The sequence below is a fragment of the Acanthochromis polyacanthus genome, chromosome 12 (genome assembly GCF_021347895.1).
Source record: "Acanthochromis polyacanthus isolate Apoly-LR-REF ecotype Palm Island chromosome 12, KAUST_Apoly_ChrSc, whole genome shotgun sequence".
Classification (NCBI taxonomy): domain Eukaryota; kingdom Metazoa; phylum Chordata; class Actinopteri; family Pomacentridae; genus Acanthochromis; species Acanthochromis polyacanthus.
The window spans coordinates 22,601,373-22,625,286 of record NC_067124.1 but is presented as its reverse complement, the minus strand read 5'-3'; the positions used below and the strand labels follow the sequence as shown (position 1 = coordinate 22,625,286).

General features: G+C 37.3%; 2 protein-coding genes across 2 annotated transcripts; both read left to right on the top strand.

The window, feature by feature from the left end:
• Positions 1 to 82: 82 nt before the first annotated feature.
• LOC110958824 (hemicentin-1-like) lies at positions 83 to 22,681 on the top strand. Its single transcript, XM_051956403.1, has 19 exons — positions 83 to 1,565; positions 2,031 to 2,120; positions 2,434 to 2,835; positions 3,049 to 3,369; positions 3,478 to 3,804; positions 4,373 to 4,672; positions 4,759 to 5,037; positions 5,180 to 5,291; positions 5,398 to 5,467; positions 6,292 to 6,696; positions 12,660 to 13,040; positions 14,994 to 15,018; positions 16,807 to 17,106; positions 17,666 to 17,944; positions 19,246 to 19,503; positions 20,365 to 20,643; positions 20,778 to 20,889; positions 21,153 to 21,225; positions 21,423 to 22,681. Exons 2-19 carry the CDS (start codon positions 2,060 to 2,062, stop codon positions 21,750 to 21,752), a joined length of 4,314 nt encoding a protein of 1,437 aa, XP_051812363.1. The 5' UTR covers positions 83 to 1,565; positions 2,031 to 2,059; the 3' UTR covers positions 21,753 to 22,681.
• On the top strand, positions 6,712 to 14,342 carry LOC127536379 (uncharacterized). The gene is made up of 7 exons (XM_051956452.1): positions 6,712 to 9,463; positions 9,847 to 9,963; positions 10,327 to 10,779; positions 11,144 to 11,173; positions 11,292 to 11,415; positions 12,080 to 12,152; positions 12,660 to 14,342. The coding sequence occupies exons 2-7, from the start codon at positions 9,900 to 9,902 to the stop codon at positions 13,044 to 13,046; spliced, it is 1,131 nt and encodes a 376-aa protein (XP_051812412.1). The 5' UTR covers positions 6,712 to 9,463; positions 9,847 to 9,899; the 3' UTR covers positions 13,047 to 14,342.
• Positions 22,682 to 23,914: the final 1,233 nt, after the last annotated feature.

Genomic DNA, 23,914 nt, shown 5'->3' with positions numbered 1-23,914 from the left:
CATAAATAAAAACATAAACAATACTTCATTGACAATCATCAGTCAACTCACATTGTAGATTTTATAATAGTGTAAGGCAGACCATTCACTGTCATGAACATCACACCGTTAAAATTATGAATTTTATGTTAAAATCACAAATGGTTACGTTTTTAAGCAAACTGAGTCCCAAAAACTTCTGCTCACGAAACTTAAAAATCCTCCTGGAGAATATCCACCATCAGTGTATGACCTAAAGCTCAACACAAATGGTTCATGCAGAATGATAAAGATCCAAAACACACAAGGAAGTCCCTCTCTGAGTGTCCAAAAAATAACTAAATGAAGGTTTTGGAGTGATTGAGTCAAAGTTTAGACTTGAATCTAACTAAGCTGCTGTGTCAAGACCTGAAAAGGCAGTTCACGATAGTAAACCATCTGCTGTGGCCCAAAGAAAACTATTCTGCAGAGAGGAGTGGACCAACATTCCTCCATGGTGATGACTGATCACAAGCTATGACAAACATTTAACTGCAGTTCAGCAGTTATTAGATTCAGAGGGGCAATTGCTTATTCACAGGAGTGATACAAATTTTCAATAAATCTTCAAAAAAAGAGCAGAATTTACATTTTGTGCTTTGGCGATATCTAATATTAAATCAATCTTAATATGTACTTGATGATGTGGAACATTTAAGAAATATACAAAAATAAAAGACATCAGCAAATACTTTTTCACAGCACTTTATACTGAGATGAGATATCTGCCTGGTTCTTAGAGCTAAAATAGTTTAACACTTCAAGTGCAAACAGGAAGTTTTCAAAGAACACAGCAGTGTAAGAATAAATTAGCACTATAGCTTCTTTACTGCAAAAATCAGCTGTTGCACAATTATCATGAAAGCCACAAACACACAAAAACGTTTCCAAAGACACTGTTTGCAGCTGAAATAGGGGAAATGCTTAAAGAAGATATTTTCTATTATAATCAGTAATTGTTAAATTTCCTTTACCTTTCTCAGGGGTTATACAGTAGTAATTACTATTTTAATACATGCAGATGTTAGAAAGCAGCTCAGTCCATGGAGAGCAATGCAGCAGTGTTGTTTGTGTTGTGCATGGTTGAAGTGAGTTAAAAATGAGCTCTATATGCACACTCTCATGTAGTGTGTGTGTGCTGGTTTTTCAGTTTCTCAACTCGATAGCAAGACTTTCCTACAAGAGAGACACAAAAAGCACACACTTACAGCACTTCCCTTTATGGAAAGTTTCACATTTACATCTACCAAGGACACAGCTTTTCTTTTCTTTTTTTCTGAAAACAGGCTTTTTATGTTAATGAGGACACTTTGTGCACAAATATATATTTTCAAAACTGTTCTGTTATCACAGCTTTATTTTTTTGAAAAAAAAATAAAAATCTGTGTTGATAAAGGAGCAGTATTGCTCAGTGGAGTGCCGAGGTACTTCCTGTAACCTTGTTGTTGCACAAAAGGGGAAGAAATAGAAAAGAGAGGAGAGTAGGAGACACTTCAGAGGAGAAAGTCAGCAGAGATTACAGCGGAGAGAAGATCAAGACAAAGGAGGTAAAACAGCATTTAATTTGGGCTTTAAATGTATTTTTTAACTAAATATGGAAGTTGTCATTCAAACTGTTTTTCAAATAACTATGGCACTGCTGGCAAAAGTAAGGGCTGAGAAAGAAAAAGGACTTGTTAGATTGAAGATGGTCAGAGTCTGATAAATTCATTATGTCCAATGGTTGACGTAAAGCTCAGCTGGAATATGGCAGGAATTATATGGATGTATTGTATTAGCACCATTGATGTAAAGATCACGAGTAAAAGTTTTTAATCAACCTCTCAAGAACAGATGTGTTAAAGTATTTTAACATAAAAACACGGGTTTAGTCACAGTCCTGGGTAAAGTGTGTTAATAACGCAACCACCGAATAACCGAACATGCAACATCCTGTATTGTGTATGTGATCGCAACTGTGGACTTTCCTTTGATTTCTGTTATATTTACTGCATGTTTTCCTGTGGAGATAGAGGCTGAACATACCAAATATTAAATCAACATGATCATTCTCATTTGGGCAACTTTACTTCTCTCTGTGAGAGGCAGCAGTGCTGAAACAGGTAATGAATCTTCTCCTTTGCAAACTTCTAATGCTGCCCCAGATGAAACCTTTGTGACTGTGTTTTCCTGTCAGCAAATTTGTAGTATCACTGTCAACTGTCTTATCTGGAAACTGTCATTTTATTACAGATTTGGTTTACTACGTATTTTATAGGTTGAGTAATCAGTAAAGTTAACTCTAATAAGTAATTCATGTCAAACACAATTTGTCACTGCAGTAGCCTTTCTTCATAATTCATTAGATATCAGCATATACCGCCAAAAACTAAAAGTTGTTTGTTGCTGTTTTTGTCCACTCTTTCGCACCAACAGCTGAAAAACAACACTGTGACAATCGTGGATACTGTGTCACTCTCACTGAGGGAGAACTAACAGCTGAAGCTGGACTCTGTGTTGTGATTCCATGTTCTTTCACCACTGCTTATGGCTTTACACCCCAAAGTATAGTTTGGTACAAATGTGAGCAATCTACACAACAATGTGATGATTCTGACATGATATTTCATTCGAACAAGAAAAACCAAAATATTCGGCCTGGATTCAGACGAAGAGTGTCGCTGTTGGAGCCTGATGTGAGTCAAAACAACTGTAGCATCAGAATAAATGACCTCAGTGACTCTGACAGTGGATCATATCAGCTCAGAGTTAACGGTGATCGGTTTGGAAGACCAGATGGATATACATTCTCTCAACGAGCAACTGTCTCTGTTACAGGTATGAAAAATTTCAGCAACAAATGTACATGCAGAATATAAGTATTCAGTGTCAGTGTTGTGCATCAACATGATTGAAGTATTTGTGTAGCATTAATGGAGTGTTGAAGTAATTTCAGGCATTTGCTGACCTCTGTGGGTAGAAAGTAAAACTGCAGAAGTTCCTGATGAAACTAAAAATACTGACTCCATTGTTGCACTGTGTTTTCATTAGATCTCACTCAGAAACCCTCAGTGATGATTCCTCCACTGACAGAAGGAAAGCAAGCCACACTGACCTGCACTGCTCCTGGTCTCTGCTCTGGATCTCTGCCTAAAATCATCTGGAAGTGGAGAGGAGCAGGAGAGAATGATTCTTACATTACAGGAAACATCACTGCCTTCAAGACTGAGAATCTGACTGCTGGGACAAAGAGACACAGCTCAACATTGACCATTAGCCCCTCTGCTGAACATCACGGTACCAATATCACCTGTAAGGTCCGCATTAAAGGTGGCCCACCTACAGAGAAGACTTTGACTTTGAATGTAAACTGTGAGTACTTTGCCACCTAAGTTTTTACAGCATCAATAGTGCTTCTGCAGAAAAATCAGATTTTTGGGCAGGTATACAAATGTGTCATTTGTGTCTTTTGTCTGACAGATGTGAAGGACATTCAAATCACCAGGGACACAAGCGTGAAGGAGGGTGAGAGTCTGAATCTGACCTGCAGTGTTGAAAGTTTCCCTCCGTCTGTTGTAATGTGGACAAAACTTACGGAGGAAAACATACAAAATGGAACTGAAGCTAATCTGCAGAACGGCACTTTACCTGAGCTGCAGAACAACACTGAAACCTACCTGCAGGAAAAAAGTGCAATGAGCTCATTTACCATCTTTAATGTGACAGTAGAAGATTCTGGTCAGTACATCTGCACAGCGAAACATCTGAACAACACCCTGAAGGAAACAGTCAATGTAACCGTGATATGTAAGTACACAACTTGGTGCTCTTAGAAAGAACAAGTATTTCTTTCCTCTCATCAGGTAAATGAAACTGTGAGCTCAGAGCAAGTAAAACACCAAATTCTTAAGTCATTGCTTTCATTAAGTCATTTTATTTATTTATTTATTTATTTATTAGACTCTGCTGCAGACAATATGCAAAACAATTGCACATATTTCCTATCCAGGTCTTAAAAAGCAATACTTTCTGTTAAAAGAGGAAGTCACATCTCTGTAGGCAGCAGTCTACAGTGATGTGAGTTCCTTTTTTAACAGGCAATGCATACAGTGGCTAAAAAACCCCCCAAACTTTTAAATACAATGACTTTGTAGTGTGTTGTGTGTAAAATATTCATCGCTCAATATAACTCTATACCACATTATATATCACACAGCTCTATATACTCTCATGTAAAGTTATATAAGCTATTCTTTCTCTGAAAAGCTGCTACACTGAACGAATATTTGTGTATATTTGCACATTTGCTGACACACATGTAACTCCTTATTTTGAAGAAACTATACTAACTGAACTACTTCAATGTTCTCTACAGATAACAGGAAACCTGGAATCACAGGGGTTACAACTGTTAAGGCAGGAGAAGTTCTGAATCTGACCTGCAGCATAGAAAGCTTCCCTCCATCTCTTGTTATGTGGCGTAAACTTCCAACCCAACACAACACAAGTTCCAACACACAACTGGACAGTGGAACAGATGCTGACCTGCACAGCGGCACCGGATCAGCCACACTGATCATCCCCAGTGTGACAGCAGAAGATTCAGGACAGTACGTCTGTATAACAAAGCACCAGGACACAACTGTGACTGCATACACTGATGTGACTGTGATTTGTAAGTAGATGGTGTTAATCTTCTTGAGTACAAAGTGAATATTTGTGCTACAATGGCAACCTAATTTGGGTTTCTTGTGTTTACAGGGGTTTCAATGATACCAGAAAGCTCTGGATGCGTGGTGGAGTCTGAAGTCCTGACCTGTGTGTGCAAAAGTGAGGGGTTTCCTTTACCAGCCATCCAGTGGCCACTGCTGAAGAAGTACACTGACTACTCTGTCAATACCACTGTGTCAAATCACACAGTCAGCAGCACCCTAACTGTTAAAAATCTCGGTAGCGCTGCTGTTGTATGTATCAGCAGCAACGACAATGTGCAAGCAATGGAAAACCTCCCCATCCAAACAAGGTCGCCTGAACCACACAGTATGTCCACAACCACAACACTTTTACCACCAATTTGTGATATTTTTGACCTTTATAGTCAGATAAATATTGGGTGAGCTATTCAATATATATGAACATAAAAAAATGTAAAAAATTCTTAATTTGTTCCTTCTGATTGCAGATCAATCAAAAGAAGTATTAGGAATTATTACAAGGCTGGAAATCATCATTGCCTTTTTGAGTGGGATGCTTCTTTCAGCCGTCATTTGCTGCTTGGTCCAAAAATGCAACAGGTACACCCTTAATGTTTTTACAACATCCCAGGTTTCATTAGTGGACAACATTTCTGCTTGAATCTGAATGTGCTGCTGTGTAAATATTTATTTTTTTTCTTTTCAGAAAAAATCAGAAGGGATCTGGAAATTTGGATGAGACTCTGGAGATGGTGACCAGTCAAGATGATCCCATGGTATTTTCTTCCATTCAGCTAGATTTCATATAATTGTAAAAACTATTCATGTTTTGCAGAAATATCTCCAATATCATATCCATTTATTTTCTATTGATCGTATTATTGCTACACATGGGAATACTGCTGAGCATTTTGGAAAAGTTTGTCGTGTTTAACATGTGTGAAAATAGCTTTGATTTCAGTTACAACCCAGAAACTGACCAGAATGAGCAAATAGTTGCAATTTAAACTGGCAGAAAACGATCTGCTTTCTGAAATCACAAAGTCTGAACAACAATGATTCTTCTGGAAGAGCAAAACCCTACTGTAGCCCACACCTCACATGCAGTATATGGGCATTAAATCTTAGGTAAAATCAACAATTACAACAAGGACATTCGTAAGAAGGAGATTGGTGTAATTTCTTTAAAAGTCTGTCCGGTTGTTGCATCATGCATTCGGTGACTGGATGTTACCGGTAAGCTCCTTACCAAACAGCTAATAAATGAGTCACTCGTGATGAAATACGATTGAAGCAACTCATGCAAACACAACTACAGTATCTGAACTGAATCGACGCAACTTTCATTTCATGCTAGAGTTCCCTTCTGGCTGCTTTGCTTTGCTATAGAACAGAATGATCTGAAGGTAGTGGATTACTGAAGCAGAATTTAGACCCCACATAAACCAGCTGCAGTTGAACCATAGAAGAACAGAACATGGTTATTGAAAAAATGGTTTACAATAAAGTAAATATATCTGACAGAGATATTTTTTGTCAGAGTATGTAGAATTTGGGGATGCTGCTGCGTGAGTAATGTCACCTTCTGTGTGTCTGATAGATAAGTGATGGCCCAGCAGCACAAGACAATCACACCTACGCCCAAGACGGAGCTGAGAATGGAGCTGTGGCAGCAGAGAAAGCAGCTCCTGAACACAACAGTGGGCCCAAAGACGTGGAGTATGCCAGCATTAATTTCTCCCTGTTGAGAAGAAAGAGTCCCAGGGGCGCGGCAAGGAACCAAGAGAGCACTGAGACGGAGTATGCTGAAATTAAAACAGAAGTAAATAAGGAAATGGAAGATGATGATGAGGAAGAGGGTGAAATTTTAGTGGACAAAGAGGAGGAGGAGGTGATGGAGGAAGATGAGGAGACAAAGCCTTGTGTGGCAGAGGAGGAGGAGGAGAAGGAGGAAGAGGAAGAGGAGGCAGTGTATTCCAATGTGAAGGATTTAATGGATGAGATTTGAGGACTGTTGCCCGAGGATAACATTTCTTTGGGATGAGCTGATGTGACGCATTGATGACGGATTTTCATTTCAATGAGGAATGAATGAATTCTGGACGGTTTCTAGGACATGGCCACAACTTTCAGGCACCAAACTGAGCCTTGTGGTAAAGTGAGATGACTGAGAGACTTCTCCATGTCATCTACATGTTGCCGTAGTGCATATCCATTCATTCAGCATTTGTGGACAGGACCTGCACATTGTTCAGGAGCAAATTTGGTCCATTCTTGCCAGTAGAACTTCTCTTCAGCTCAGCCTTACTTCAATGATAGCTGGTGTTTATTTTTTCTGGCTTAAGTTATCAGGTGACAGACATACAACCTGATGTTAACGTGTAACATTCCTTGAAAAACATGAGAATTACAGTATTTTGCCCTTTGATGCAGGTAATCAAATCCAAGCTAGTTTGTAGCAAATCAACCCTGCATCATGATGTTTCTTCTGATGTATTCCACCTTTAGGATGATGTTTGCATACAGTGACGTCTACACCCATAGGATTTCTGAAGAGCAATGGCTTCGTCACACCTTGCCCGTACGATGTTCAGCATTTATATTTTTACTTTTTATGAAGCTATTAAGGTGCAAAACCGGCAATACTTAGAACATTTAGCCTTCCACCTTGAACTTTCAGGGCAATTGAAAGTAGTGCGGTGAAAAGTTTTCCTAGTTTTGTGTCATTCTGCAGCAGATCAGTTTCGCTCTATTCTTTGCAGTATTATATGAACTTTACAAAGAACATTTTAACTGATCTGTATTATCAAAACTTGCACATATGATGGCATGGTTAGAACTTGAATAATGTTCGTAAATGCAAATCTGGTATCAAGCACATTTTTTTGAAACATTTTGATGGTTAGTATCTTTTTAAGTCACACCAGCATGGAGCATTTCTTTTAAGCTTAGTTTGTACATCGTAAAAAGGACTCATATTTTTTATTGTTGACATCAAATAATCAGAGCTGCCTTTATATGCTTTTGTTTTATAGGTTGCATGAAATATACTGGGATAGCTATGGCAAAGCTCTACAAATAGTGTCCTCAGGTGCCACCGGGACTGACTCATCACAGTAAAATCAGTAAAGATAGCATTCAGTATGAAACTGATACTAATTTTGGGGGATTTTAATCTTCTCTCAACATAACCTTCTGTAAATGAATGTGCACTGATAAACACTTTAATATTGACTGTACAGTATAAATGAGGAAATTACTTTTCAGATGGAGCAGGAGGGGAAGAGACAGGTTGCCTTCAAAAGGAAAGTCAATACAGTAGCAGACATAGAGTTAAACTGTTACTGGAAGTGAAAACTCAAGAGTTTCCTTTCAACTTAAAGTTTTTACCAAACCCACAGCCTCAGCTGTACTAATGCTAAAAATGGCAAACAAGGTTGTGAACCTGAAAAATATACAGTCCAAACAGCAACATATTACTATTTATTTAATTTAACATAACATTTCTTAGGGAGGGGCAAACCTACTTTCTACCAAAACTTGCATTTCAGTAAAGAACCAAACGTGATACCAACATCTGAGACAAGTTGCAGGATATCTTCCAGAATTACATTTTCTGTAGTGTTAAGTTTGCTTTGTTTTCTTGCAGATTTGCTGTGGAAAAACAACACACTCGGCAATGTTCACTTTATGAAAATGAAACAACATTTCTGTCGTAAAATATTTTCCTCATATCTTTCAGTTACACTTTTTGCTGATTAAAGATGTATTTAATTCTTATTTCTTTAAATGTCCTTATTTTAATTGATAAATGTTATACTCAATTTGTCTCTTACATGCTGATAAAGTTACTGTACAAGTCATACTTCCCCTTTAAAAGGCCTGACTAATAGCAGTAGTTTAGCAAACTGTGTGCGTGCGTGTGTGTGCACGCGCATGTGTGTAGGATGAAACCATTAAGTCTTTTGCTACAGTAATGCCTTTCAAACCTCTCCATGCAATTTGCTACGTCTGAAGCTTTTGTAGTTTGTGTTTTTGATAACACTGTCGCTAGAAATAACTGGAATCTTAACACCTCAAACTGTGAACAGGAAATAATTGTAGAGGATACAGTGATGCCATATTAGGAGATGTTTAAATGATCTAAGCTATTGTCCTTTAAGACAGCTGAAAGATTGAGCACAATTAGCCGACAATCATTAAAATTATGCTGCTGCAATACAGAAGTTCTTTCAAAGAACCTCAAATCAAGATTATGACTGACTCCGTATTTTTGAGTCTGTGGGAGTTCTCCCTTTTTTTTAGACATGAATAAGCAACAGATTTAATTAAGGGTATGGGTTGCACACGCATTATTCAGTAATACATTTCATTCCCACTGATGCACCTTCCATGATGCATTGAAGCATGGGATGTTTAATTAGATTTTTTCTACAATGCTTGTGCATTACTTCCCCCTCAAAATTTCTCACATCACACACTTAAGATGATCACGAAAAATCCAAACTTCTTTCATTAGTGTTGACGTTGCGTATTGCTAACTTAGGTATATCTGATATGATGTGGTAAATGGTAGATGTTAGCTCTAAACATGGCCATCTGACAGAGGAAATAATGGGCAGCAGTGTGTAGAGAAACTTCCTGGAAACTTACTGTAGTGCAAAGAGCAGAAGTACTAAAGGAGGAGGAAGAGTAGAATTGTCAGTTGAAAGTAGAAATGCTGAGAAGAGGTCAGTGAGGGGAAACGGAGCAGAACATTCAGACGGAAAAAGGTAAAATCCATATTTTTTTTGGTTTTAAATACACTTTTTGGCTGTGTAATTCAATCTTCACTAGAAATGCTTTTTTAAAATAAGCAGTGTGCATTGAATATTTACTGATAAGTGATAATGTCTCTCTGTGAATTTTTACAAACAAATAATGCTAATTATTTATTTGGCATTTATGGAACAGATACCACAAATTCCTGAACAATTTAAACATTTTAAGCATTTCAAGATGATGATGGTAGAAGTTACTGATGTACTACGGAACTGTTAAAAATGCAAAAATCATGTATTTAAATCTGTGCCGTCAACCATGAAGGTGTTTCTGAGCTAGTTTCATCTGCTGAACTTACTGCATGCTTATTGCATTTTGTTTGTGCACCTGAAAGGAAGAGTTTGCCCTGTGGAGGAACAGACTGTCAGCCTAAATCATCAAATCAGGATGTTTGTTCTCGTCTGGGCAATTCTGCTCCTGTCTGTGAGTAGACTGACTGCTGGCCGAAAAAGTAAGTTTATTGAAATTCTCATCCATATGACATATGATTTCAACAAAATATTATACATGATAATAAATGTCCTTCAAATCAAAATTCTAAAAATCTAAATCTGTCTACCAAACAAAACATACTTAAAAGTAATATGAAATTGTCTTCTTCATGTGTGTGTGTAATGCATTTCTAATTTATCCTCTGTAAAACACCGTGTCAGCCTCATACATCTTTAAGTCAATAAATTCATCTAACAATGCTGAAAACAGCAGCCAAGTAAAAGAGGCGCCACTTTTCGCTATTAGCAGTCTTTCTTTATCAGCAATTATGTTTTGTCAAAATCTAAGCATCTTCTGTTTATGTTTGTCTTTGCATTTACAGATTCATCAGGGACAGACAACCCAAACTGTAATCATGATAAATCCTGCACCATGTCTAATGAAGGAAATATAACAGCAGAGTCTGGACTCTGTGTTGTTATACCTTGTACTGCTAAAGCTAATTTTGAGGTTAAAAGTATAATTTGGCACAAATGCAATGAAAGCTTTAACAAACCAATATTTAACTCCCATGACAATGAAAACATCCAGCCTGAGTATAAAGGACGGGTGTCACTGCTGCAGCCTGACCTGAATAAGAAGAACTGCAGCATCATCATCAATAACCTCACCAAGTCAGACTCTGGATCATATTTTGTCAGAGTCACTGGTAATAAGACTAGTGACTGCACAATCCTTTCAAAAACTCTTACTGTGACAGGTAACAACAGCCACAGTGAGGTCAGCTTTCACGGTGAGGCAACTACAGAGGAGACAAAAACTCTGCATGTTACCTGTAAGTAGCACACACTGCACATTATTCTTAAACACTGCTCTCTCCATATCCTGAAACTTATCTGAGTTTTCCTTTTGGGGACTATCTTAGTAATCTAGTTCTGGGATTTACAGCAACTTTTACTGAAAATGGATGTTTTTCATGCTCCTGTTTAATACATTGTGTGCGGACGAAGGTCAAAAGCACCAACTGCTTTAGGATTGAGGCTCTGTGTTTTATTATTTTGATCTTTCACACACGTCTTTGTCAGAAATGTAATTTAGAGTGACCTAGAGTGACAGTTGGGTCTATCTCTAACTGTTAGAATATATATTTAAGTGCCTTTGCGTTATTGCAGTACTGACCGCAGTGTCAAACTTCACAGGCAAGAGTCCCACCACTGGGAGCACAAAAGGCAAGTGTTTACATCTAAAATACCTTCCCTATCACTGCTTGTCACTGTCACTGTCTATTTTTTATTGTTTAACAAGACACGTAAGTGAGCACAGATTGTATTTCTCTCTTGGTTCCAGATCTTTTTGCAGACGTATTAAACACTGCTAAACAGCTGCCCGGCATCATTGTGTTTTTGATCGGGTTTGTGATGGGGATACTTCTTTCAACAATCATCACTTGTCTGGTGATAAAATGCCTCAGGTACTCTCTTTTTCCCTTGAATTACTCTGATGCCATTTGACGTCGATGAGTTGCATTTCTTTTTTATTTCAAATGTTTTTCATGTACAGTCACCATACCAGTGTTCTACCATATTTTATCTTGAATACTTGACTTAAATGGTAACCACTTTTTAATGCATACCACTAAAGCTTGCTTCTACGTCCAGGTATATATCTGTGTATTCTCATTTAGTACACATTGATGAGCCAAAACATTATTACTACCAGTGCTTGAAATACTGTTGATCCTTTGCATCTTGTTTAAACACCTAAAAACCACTATAGCATGAACTGTGACACCAGATAAACCAACACCCAGAAGTCTTGCATCTATCATGCTGATTATAAAACGTCGACTGACACTGATCATGTCGTATATCCCAAACCTTAACATGAGCTAGAAGATGATCATTATTTGTTTCATCTGAGCCACTCATTGTACTTCATCCCACATAATCAATGTGTTAAGAGTAGTATCATGTCTGCTGCTGTTTTTGTTTTTTGAAGTTCAGTTTTTGGACTAAAACACTAAAAATCTCATATGTAGGCCTTGAAAAAACAATTTTGACTTTGATTCTGTAATTTTTGCAATGTCATGATTTGTTATTAACACTTGAAATTTTTTTTATTGCATTTCATCCCAGAAAAAAACCGAGGAGGTCTAGATTTCTGCCTGAGAATATGGAGCTGGTGATTGCTCAGTCTGTTCCAGATTTGGTATTTAGATAATTATTATTTATTATATTCATCAAATATTAAGTGTTTACTACAGTATTAATCTTGTGTTTTTCTTTCATTTAAGTACGCTACAGTAATGAACCTGTAGAGGCATAAACATGTTAGAATGTCATGTATGCTTTTATTTTTTTTACTGATTTCTTATTGTTGTGCTGTCATTTAGTTTTAAGCATAAACAGATTTGAGAAGACTTTATTTCACAATTGCAATCTTGACTACTAAAATAAAAGCATCATGATCAGTTTAACACCTTACCAACAATATGCTAATCTTGTCAAGCTATATTTCAAATCTTAGAAAAGTTACCTCCTGGGAGATCAAGATAATAAAATAATATATTATAGAATGACTTAGAAGTTGGTTGGCAGTAACTGAAAGAAAAATAACCAGTAGTAGAGGTTAACAGACTATTACATAGTACTAAAAGTCACCGATGCAAAATGCCCTTACAGTTTGTCTGACTTGTTGTTTCTGCTTTGTTTACAGATGGATGTTGGTCCAACAGCTCACTATGATGTAATCCGTGTCCAAGATGAGGGAGGAGCTGAGTCCTCTGGGCCGTCAGCGCCTGACGGTGACATGAGACCAAAAGAGGTGGAGTACTCCAACATCGATTTCTCCAGGATGAAAACGAGGAATCCCACAGGGGCTGAGGAGACATGGGGTACAGCAGAGACAGAGTACGCTGAAATTAAGAAAGAAGCAATGGAGGACAGACCGGACACCGGTGGAGAGGACGGTGAAGTGCTGGAGGGCAATGAGGAGGAGAAGGTGGTGATGATAGGGGAGGATGAGGAGGCAAAGCAGGGCATGGCAGCTGAGGAGGATGTGGCACTGTATTCCAATGTGAAGGAAGTGATGGATGAGGTTTGAGGTCTGGTGTGGTCACGTAAGGATGCTCCCCCCCCCCCTCCTTTTTCTTACAATTTGTGAAGCAAACAGTAAGATAAAATTAAACTAGATGTGTGATGTCTGTGTGATTTAGGTTTATTTTGTGTGCTTGTGTGTAAATTTCCTTTAAAAGGAAGGAAATCATGTAAATAAAATGTAAAATTATGCATAAATAAAAATGAGTGGGAGTAAAGGAAAGGATGCTACAGCCATGGCCATAAGTTTGGACACAAGTACCATGACGCTTGTGAATCTTAGAAAATACCACAAAATTGTCACTTACAATACAGTACACAACTCCTGAGAACTATATTAAGTTTCATATTTTAAAAAAAAACATCAAAAGAGTTTGGTGTCATTTTGTTATTCTTACCAAATTCGGTTGTGAAAGTACTGCATTTTTTTGTTATTTTCTTCTAATATTAAGTTTTGGGAACAAAATTGTTCCAATTGTTGGAATTTATTGATAATATTATATCCCTTGTTGATTTGTTGACTAATTAAACTGGTGCTGTCAAAAAATATTAGTTATGTTCTGTAATAGACATCAAAACAGACATAGTAAGTCATGCTGTGTCCAAACTTATGGCCATGGCTGTAAATGGATGTGTTGTCAATCCTAAAAAACAAAGGGCCAAAAACAAAATTTAAAAAGCAGGAAAATGCTAAGAAAAGGTGGTTAAAGCTGTCTACACATAAACGGAAAGGGCTATCGGCTTGGACTGATCTACTGGGGATTAGTTTCTCAAGTAATGTGTTCTCATGTGACGCATTTTGACGTGTAAATGACTGCCCTGTAAGTTGTTTTTGTTGATTTATTTTTTTAACCACAGCACTGGCAACTTGGCTAGGGATTAGCAAAACAGCGTTACTCCATTCATTCAGCTACTAGTACGATACCACGTGCAGAACCTGCCTTTAGTGTCCATATTCAGGAATAAACTCACACAACTCTGATTTACCCAACGGAGCCACTTTGTTTACAAAGGAACAAAACTCAAACTGTGTGAATACATAATCTTGCTGTTTCTCTGAAGTCTTTGTACGCAATTAAGCTTTTATGTATATTACAGAATTTATACGTACTATATCAGGATGAATTAACAGCTTTTCATTACTTTTCACAACGCATTCATCATTAGAAATACATGCAGCTGAAGTTTCATTTTTAAAAATATGTATACAGATTGATACAGAGTGTCTATACTATTAGGTTTGGTTAATTCTTGTGATCAAATGTAATGTGTCTCTTATTTTGTCAATAAAATATAGTCAAAATTTGTTGCCTCTAGACAAATTTTTGCTGTATTCATAGAAAAGATCCCCATGCCAAATTGGAGCCACAGGGGAAAACACTATCGCTGTATTGAAAAACAAAACGGTCTTCTGTTTAAAACCTTTATTTTATTTAATGCAGGAGAACGAGGCTCAGGAGGTCTGACCATCTGTTCACATGTCGAAGACCCTCAAGCAAAACATTTCACACTTTTACCTTTCTACATGCACCAACTTCCTGCTGCAAATTCAGCTAACTTGTGTAAAGAAAAAAAAACAACCCAAATGCCTCTTTGCAGAGTTACGTCTGTGCTCTGCAGGATTTCCAGTGTTAATGTGATTGCCAAAGTGCAGCTTCATACAAATATGAACGGCAAATTTGAGCAATGAAGAAGTGTTCCTGAAAGTATTTGTCTTTCGTTTTAATTTCAGAGCTTAAATTTAGTCTATTGCAACAGTGCACTGTGAGAACAAGGAAGTTTTGACCCTGAAAATAGAGTGATGGCATGTAAATGCTCACCACATTGACCAAGCTGAGAAAATCAACCACAGATAGATAAACACTATACAAATGCAAAGGTGATGATACTTTGTGTTCAAATCTGCAAGTACCTGTTTATTTATATCCAAACATTATATTTGCTCATCTTGCAGTACAAATACAGGCAGACTTCGCAACGTACGCGCAATGCATTACACAGCAAAAGGCAACACTTAAACACTGCATGACCACATGCACAAATGACTGCATGATCACATTCTCTTGAGTTCTATAAAAATCAGCATGAGAAGATAGCGATTAGTTTAAGATGACCAGAGTTTGTTTTTGTGGAACTGCTACAAACTTCCCCTTTTTTAAAATGTTTTTCTCACAAATAGACAATGGTACAAAAAGACGGTTTCCTTTCATTTCATTCTTCATTGTTGAAGATAACAATTCCCATGTGGTGCATAATGTGATAATATTGTGATAACTGTATCTAGATGAAATGATGGTACTGTGAGTGTGGGAGGAGCAACAATACTCTGCAATAATTCTTTTACGCAAAACAAGGAAGAGACACAGAAGCAAAAAGAAGAAGAGTTGGTTTGGACTCACACAGCAGATATCACTGGTGAAATAAGTCAAGGAGACAAAACAAGCAGGTAAAATACAACATTTATCAGTTTTTTTAAAAAAAAAGTACCATTATTAAGTTGAATCTATAGAAACAAAGGCTGTTTTACAAAGCTGCTTTTTCAAACCCTTACTTTGTGTGTGCCATATGGCAGACTGTGGTAGCAACGTGTTGGGCCAGAAATAGGCAAGGGCCACAGATGTTTAATGTTCAGAGCTGCTGTTGAGCACCTTTTTAAAGATAAACTCCCAGAGGAAGATATTAGTCAAATTTATTAAAATCACTGTACACAGAATCCTTTTTGAACATCTGTGTTCCCAGCTGCTGTGCCAACTCTGTGATCCAGTTTGATCAACCGAGCCTTCCTGTACATGCATTGCAGCCTAAAATATGTATTTTTCAAAAAGCTTTTATCTCATTAAAAGGAAGAACGTGCATCCTGTTGGGAGAGAGACTGAGTCTTATTCATTGACTCAGAATGTTTGTTCTCATCTGGGTGACTCTGGTCTTCACAGTGAGGAGCTACAGTGCCAGTTCAGGTATTGTGTATAACTTTATTGCAATCTTTTGTCTAAAATTCATTTTTAATTTAATTTAATTTCTTTGTATTGCATTTTGAAATTTCTCAGTGCTATTATTGATAATCTGGCCTCAAAATAATTCCTTCTGAATATTTAGCACTCTAAAAATGTCATTTTTGCAACCATGTAGGTTCTAAAGAATACAGGTTTTCTGTTTATCGTACACAATGAGATTTAAATTAATTAGGAAATTATTTACTAAAGAAAGTCCCCCAAAATAATCACTACAACTTGTTACTCAAAACAATAAAAACATTAAAAAACAGAGAAGAACCTGACACTGACATCAAGAGACAGAAACATTGGTCAGACAATACTGTCATTTCTAGTACAACGATTATCCTGATATCACTGATACAGATAGAAATGCTAGGGGGTCAAATAATTGAAATGTCTGTCAGTGTAATGCAATACAATACAACAGCAGAACAGCATTCATTACGGTCAGACCAGCATCCAACTAGAACAATTTGGACTGAGATTTAACAACATGGCAGTCATGAGGTGAGGCTTTTATTGATGGATTGTGGTATTAGCTTGCTTTCGTTTTAAAGTAAAATAATAGATTATTAAATAATGGCAGCTATGCTGATAGATCAAGTCTCATTTTTCAAAACTCCTATGGCCACTATTCACTACTCTTTAAAGTATATACCGATTGCCAAATTTAAAAAAAAAAATAAAAAAAATGTTTTCGCACCTGATTCCACCAACAAAAAAACATTATCCTAACTACAAATTTCACTCTACTATTGCTACCCTCTTCAGATCTGAGTAAGAAGCCGTCAGTCATGATTCCTCCACTCACTGAGGGGCAACAGGCCACACTGACCTGCACTGCAGCTAGTCTCTGCTCTGGATCTGACCCGAACATCACCTGGATTTGGAGAGGAATAGAACCGAACAGCTCGTACAGCACAGAAAACATCACAGCCAGTCAGGGACCAAACTCAACTTTGACATTTACACCTTCAGCCAAACACCACAGCACCAAGATCACCTGTGTGGTCAGATGTACGGGTAACGAGACTACAGAGGAGGAGGAGACGGCGACTCTGAATGTAACCTGTGAGTAAAACCTCCTGAAATTTCACTTTTTTTCTTACTGTGCTGAATGTCTAAGTCACTCCAATTAAAATGCACTAAGTTTTACACTTCTGCATGATTTGGAGACACTATCATGGATGTTCATCTAAAATTTTCCGAGGTCATATCCTTCCTGTTATACTAGCTTAAGAGCTGTTACATATTGCATTGGCTGATCATTCTATTGACAAGGTTACAGCTATATTTTAAATGTGTGTTTGCTATTTCAGTGGAAGAAAGATCTCATTGGATTCCAAGCGTTCCAAACTTCACCTCAGATGGTTTCAGGAAGTTGTTTATATGTGTCACTTTAAATTTCTCTCTTCCTCATTAACTATAATGTCTCCTGCAATGAGCTTAAACACAATAAAAATAACAATAATTACGATTATTACCTTGAAATATTGCTAAATCAATCCATTGTTTCCAAAACGGCAAGGCGTTTAGCTGGTTTTCAGCCTCACAATGAAACTCTATCTTTAGAGTTAATAAAATTTTGCTGCCTGATGAATTTTTATTTGCCCAAAATTTTGTCTCAAAGATGTGAAGACACCTGAAATCACTGGACAGACAACAGTTAAGGAGGGTGATGCTCTTAATCTGACCTGCAGTGTTGACAGTTTCCCCCCATCTGTCATCACATGGACTAAAGACGGTGTGAACAAAAGCCTGATCAGTGAAACTGGGCCTGGCTTGAATAACGACACTGGAACATCCACTCTTGTCATTCAGAATGTGACAGCAGAAGATTCTGGAAAGTATTTCTGTACGGCAAAACATCCGAACACCCAAACGCAAGACATTATCGTGACTGTGATGTGTAAGTATACTGTACAGCTATTCTGATGCAGGCTATTGGTGTTCTTCAGTATCCCAAATTCATGCTACGTTTCATTTAAATGTACAAATAGTCAGCTACACCAGCAAAACCACTGCCATCTGGAAAGAGGTAGGGCATATTTGGCAGCCACTGAATAGTAAGTTTTTGAATTTGATGCATTATAAGCACAAAAAATGAGAAAGCAAAAGGCTCTCAGTGACTTTGAATTGGACGAAATTGTGACAAGGCAACCCTGCTAGCATGAAACATTCCCAAAACATCGGCTCACTTTACCTGCAAGTTCTTGTATTTTTTTTTAAAAGAAAATGTTTCAATCAAACGTTAAAAGACCACAAACGTCAACATACAGAGGGCGTCATAAATACAGATTATGTTTTATGATAACAAATGTGGAACACTCTTAAACCAACATTTTAAAAAAAAACATTATTCAGATGTAATTAATGCCTTAGATGTTATTATTTTTTTTATGTCTTATAACTTGACATATTAACAAAGATGTAACATTCTTCCTGCAATGTTCTGAGGATGTTTTGAGGATATTATTGAAAGATCAGATTAAAGAACGTTCCTCTATAAACTGATTTAATGAGGATGTTCTCAATGCAACCTTGTGGAAATGTTTCTGCATTTTTGAGACTTTAGGTGACAGAATTTATTTTAGAGGACATTCTTGTAGTGTGATATACAGTATGAACAAAAGTGGAGCATTCTGACTGTAAAGGATGTTATGGGGATGTTTTTTATGGGGAGGTTTTTGATGGAACACATTTTAGAATCTATATGGCATTCCCACAATGTTACTGGATAGCAAAGGAAGAACATTCTCAGTGCAACATTCGGTTATGACAACTTTAGGACACTAGGTCTGACATTTGACAACATGTTTAATTACCCAACCTTTCAAAAGAACATCCTGGTAACTAACAGAAAACATCCCACTGGAAAAATTAATCAAACTTTTCAGAACTTTCTCAGAACAGTGCTGCAGATCGCTTTATGGCTACCATAATCCTGGCTGGCAGGGGTCTCTTTTAGCAGGATAATGCAAACATTTTTCAGGACTGGTTTTAGGAACATGACAGTGTTTAAGGCACTGAGTTGTCCTAGTATTTCTCATCTGTTTGCAAATGGAAAACCAAGTTTTGCTCATTTTATTTCACTGACTCACCTGACCCAAATTTTAGTCTGTTGTCTGCCCCTCAATAAACCCAGAGGTTGGCTGAAAACTGTTATTATGTGATAGATTCAAATAATATGTCTTAAAATGTGTCCCTTAGATGAGAAGAAACCTGAAATCACTGGAGAGACCACTGTTGGAGAGGGTCAGGTTCTGAATCTGACCTGCACTGCTGACAGTTTCCCTCCTGCTCTGATCACCTGGACCAAACATGGAGCCAACACAACCCTGAACAGTGGAAATGGAACTGCCACACTCCTCATTTATAATATGACACCAGAACATGCTGGGCAGTTCATCTGCACAGCGGAACGTATGAACAACAGCCTCGTAGAAAAAGTCGATATCAAAATGAAGGGTAAGTAAAGTACAAATGCTTTTTTAAAAAATTATTATCGGGTAGCTCAAGCTCACTAGGTTCATTTTGAATAACGGCCACACCCCTTGCCATTAAATTTGAAAATCGATGATTTACTTCAGCAGTTAGAACATATTATGTTGTAGCACTGAGCCAAAAACAGTGAAAAAAAATGTGTATGTATATATGTAGGTGGGATTTCTTTTGACCTTGTTGGGATTTTGGTTTTGAAATTTCATGAAGTATCTTAAAAAAAAAATCTCATAAAATCTCATCATATATCACAAGTACAAGCAGACATTGCAAAAGTTTCCAAGATGTGTTTAACTTTGCATTACAGCCACATTGCCAGAGCAGAAAGTCTTTTGTCTGATTAATTTCTATAAATTCAAATTCAAAAGCTTTTTTTTTTGTTTCCTGAGGGCAATTTGAAGGCACATGGGGCAGTTGGACACAGAATAGTAGCAACAACTGTGCACTAGTATTTGCTGCCATGTTTTGGTTAAAATAAGTTAAAATAGAAGATGTTGAGATAAAGAATTAAAAGTAAAATATTGCATTTGTGTATTGTCCTGTAATTCATAGTGTCTTGAACATAAAAACATAGAATCACTCGGAGTAAAGCTGTTATCAAAGGTGAATCTGACTTGTAGTGTCAAGAATTTTGTTCCATCTCCTATCGCACGGACAAAAGTTGGCTGAAACACTCACACATGACTCTATGTTTATAAATGTAACTGTGACTTTTAAACAAACTTATGAGTAGGCTGCCATTCTTGTAGAGAAAAATATGGTCACACAGCATATCAGCTTATTGTACTGAATGTTTCTCTTTAATGTTCTGATTCTGCGTCCTTGCAGTGCTGCCAAAGATCCTGAATGGTTCTGGATGTGAAGTTCAGTCGGAGGTTTTGACCTGTGTGTGCATCAGTCAGGGGCTTCCTTTACCCACCATTAAATGGCCACTGTTGGCGAGCCTCACTGAGTACTCTGTCACTACCAACGTGTCAAACCACACAATCATCAGCAAAGTCATCCTATCTGTGGAAGGCAGCAATAGCACTTCTGCTGATTGTGTCAGCCGCAATGAAAATGGAGAAATAAAAGGGAACCTCATCGTAAGCAAAGCAGCAGAAGAAGGTAACTGATGTCTAATCTCCAGTTTTTCATTATCTCTTTGGAAAATTGTAAAAATGTAAACATTCGATGCGAATCTGTTCACTGTAGAACGAGAAGTTGGGAATTTTTCTCTAACAACTTGTCCTTTATTGTAGGTCAGAACATGAAATTTTTCAGAATTGTTACGCGACTGGAAACTATCATCACATTTTTGATTGGCGTAGTGTTTTCAGCAAGCATTTTCTGTTTGGCGTGGATATGCTGCAGGTACGCTATTATGATTTTTATAGGAATTTTATACTTTACATGTGCATAATGTTGTTGCAGTTGTTAAAATATGCAAGGAAAATCATCTGAACATCATCTAAATATCAGCGCTTAGAAAATTTGAATATGATAGTAATAGAAGAAGTTTAGAAATTGCATTAAGGTGGAAAAAATATACAAATAACACAAGAAAGATGCCTGTAATGTCTGTTGAAGTGTGGCATTAATACAATAATTGGTGCATTTGTCGTATTTCTCCACAGAAAGAAAAAACAGAGGATTCGTGGAAATCTGTCTGGGATGCTGGAGATGGTGATGAATCAGGAGGATCCATTGGTATTTTTATTTCTACAGCAGTCTAGGTTTAAGTTGGTCAAAGCCCCAGTGTTAAGAATTTTACTTTGCTGACATCTAGTGACAGCATTGGAGATGTACTAAATTAATATACTAAACAGCAGTGCAGGAGTTGAGGTTAGTGGTTTGGTTTGTAGCAGCTGATGAATGACGCATATCATTTGTGTAATACCTGACAGATGAATGCTGGTCAAGCAGTGGAGGAAGATCAGATCCAGGACCAAGAGACGCTGGAAGGAGCAGAAGCTGCAGGGAAATCGGATGTAGACTACTCCAATATCGATTTTTCCCTGTTACAAAGAAAAAATCCAGCAGAGGCAGGAACTACAGAGACAGAGTACGCCGAAATCAAGAAAGAAGCAGCAAAGGAGGGAGCAGATGGAGAGGGCAAAGAGGAGGAGGCGCTTCTAGGTGAGGATGAGGAGACAAAACACTGTGTACCAGAAGAGAAGGACAGTGAGGATGTGGCAGTGTATTCTACTGTTCAGGACATACTTGACCAGATGTAAAAATAATTTGAAGTTCATCTGCTGGAGGATGGTTATTTCTGTAAATTGCTGTGTTGTAATATCTTCTTATTTTGTGTGTGAATGTCATGTGTGCCATTTCTACCATGGCAACTGTTGTTTTTATTAGCTTTAAAAGCCAAACTCAGCTTTGAGTGTAGCAGAAGTGACCAAGAAACTTCTCAGTCTGTGCAAATTGCTTGGTGAATCAACTCAGAAGTGACCACTGTATAGCAGTTTATAAGCAGCACATATTACATAATGTGCAAATCATGTCTAGTCCATGTAATCCTTGTGAAATTTGTTCATACAAAAAAGTACATAAAGCAAGCAACAACAAAAAAAGTTGGACACATGCTCACACTTTCTTCTAACTGCTGTCGGAAATTTGTGTGTTGAAATTGCATAAAATTAATTGAGAATTTATTTATTGTTTAATTGCTATTAAGGGACTGTGCACAGGAGTGTCCTTAGTATAGAATATAATGTAATAGTTGGGACTTTGAAGAAGCTTCTCTTTTGTGTTTGTGCATTAAAACATCACATTCAATTTTCAGACACTTGGAATCCTTTATCCTGGTTTTGAGAACAGTATATTTATGTGGTACTCAGGACTATTTGACTGTAAAAAGAAGACCCCCTCCAACAACTTTTCATTTTATTAGTGTTTTAACTTGTGTTTTTTTTTTGTTGTTGTTCTTCTTCTTCTTCTTCTTCTGTGTGTCACTCGCTCACCTGCATGAGTTAAAGTTGTTTCTGGTGCTATGCCAATTTACACCAGAAGATGGCAGTAGTGGCAAATTAGAAAGACTGACTTCCCTAAACAGCTGAGTTCAAGCAGAAGCTGTGTACAGGAAGTCACCACAGAGAAGCCATTGCTTCAAAAGCTGCCCTTTCTGTGTTTACAGCATAAAGTCGTCCTGTTACACATATGTCCATGCCTTTGTCTTTATTTGTGTAACATTTATACTAGCTGAAGTGCTTTTAAAAAAGCCCAGATATCAATGCATGTTTGCATCTTATCCAGGTTGCAGTGTCTTTATTTGTACATTACCATCAAAGTTCTCACAAAGTTCATGCAGTCATAAACCAGTACTCAGTTTTGGGAAATTCCCTCAGTAGCCTTTTTCCAGATTTAGATAAAATCCGAGGCCACATGCCAGTTAGCTTAGCATAAGGACACGCACAGAGTGGCTCTGTCCAAACTTCCAAAATGCACAAAATAAATGAGTACACTCTATGTGCAATATCATTCAAATATCAAACAATTCAAAGTTGTACCACTTCTCAAAATTGCCATTATTTTCAGGTTGACAAGTTTCTTCTCATGAACAATCAAAAACAAATACTTGGGAATCCACAAGATACAGGCTCCAAAAGAGAAACCCACAGCAACAAAGATGAATACACCTCTGATCTTTGACACACAAGTTAGAAAACCTGTCGTCACTGAAACAAAATTGAGTGCACCTGTGATTTCCAGTTGCATGAATGTGGTTCTAAAATCTCTCAGTTTTGGGCTGATGACATGATTCTATCTGTATGTCTGCATCATAGCTCCACATGGAAAAGACTTGCACAAATATGGAAAAAGTTATCGTTTTGTTGAGTTTCTGTGGTGGCTCTGATAATGTGAAAGATATTGCATAACGTCAATCTCTAGTATGGTGTCCAAAAAAAAAAAAAATTGGCAAAAAATAGAGAAGAAACTTTGCTATATGACATTTAAAGAAGCTTCATGGATAGTAGAAGCACATTCATTGGTGAGATTAGGGTTCAGCGTGTTTGATATGAACCTGTGTAGAACCCTCACAGTGAATGCACAGGCCTGACAGTGAAGCACAAAGGCGAGAGCGTGATCATACAGGGCTTCATGAGTGCAAAAGATTCAAAGCACACTGCCAAAAGCACACAAATTTCTGAAGTGGAAACTACACACGTGGACAAAATTGTTGGTACCCCTCAGTTAAAGAAGGAAAAACCCACAATTCTCACTGAAATCACTTGAAACTCACAAAAGTAACAATAAATAAAAATTTATTGAAAATTAAATAATCAAAAACAGCCATTACTTTTGAATTGTTGATTAACATAATTATTTAAAAAAACACACTAATGAAACAGGCCTGGACAAAAATGATGGTACCTCTATAAAAGATTAAAAA

Bases quoted from the DNA above. Each gene is read 5' to 3' on its own strand.
- LOC110958824 (XM_051956403.1), top strand. From the start codon at position 2,060: ATGATCATTCTCATTTGGGCAACTTTACTTCTCTCTGTGAGAGGCAGC. The intron at 5,292-5,397 runs GTACACCCTTAA...TTTTCTTTTCAG, and splicing joins TTGGTCCAAAAATGCAACAG to AAAAAATCAGAAGGGATCTG. The intron at 19,504-20,364 runs GTAAGTAAAGTA...GCGTCCTTGCAG, and splicing joins AGTCGATATCAAAATGAAGG to TGCTGCCAAAGATCCTGAAT.
- LOC127536379 (XM_051956452.1), top strand. From the start codon at position 9,900: ATGTTTGTTCTCGTCTGGGCAATTCTGCTCCTGTCTGTGAGTAGACTG. The intron at 11,174-11,291 runs GCAAGTGTTTAC...TCTTGGTTCCAG, and splicing joins CACCACTGGGAGCACAAAAG to ATCTTTTTGCAGACGTATTA. The intron at 11,416-12,079 runs GTACTCTCTTTT...ATTTCATCCCAG, and splicing joins CTGGTGATAAAATGCCTCAG to AAAAAAACCGAGGAGGTCTA.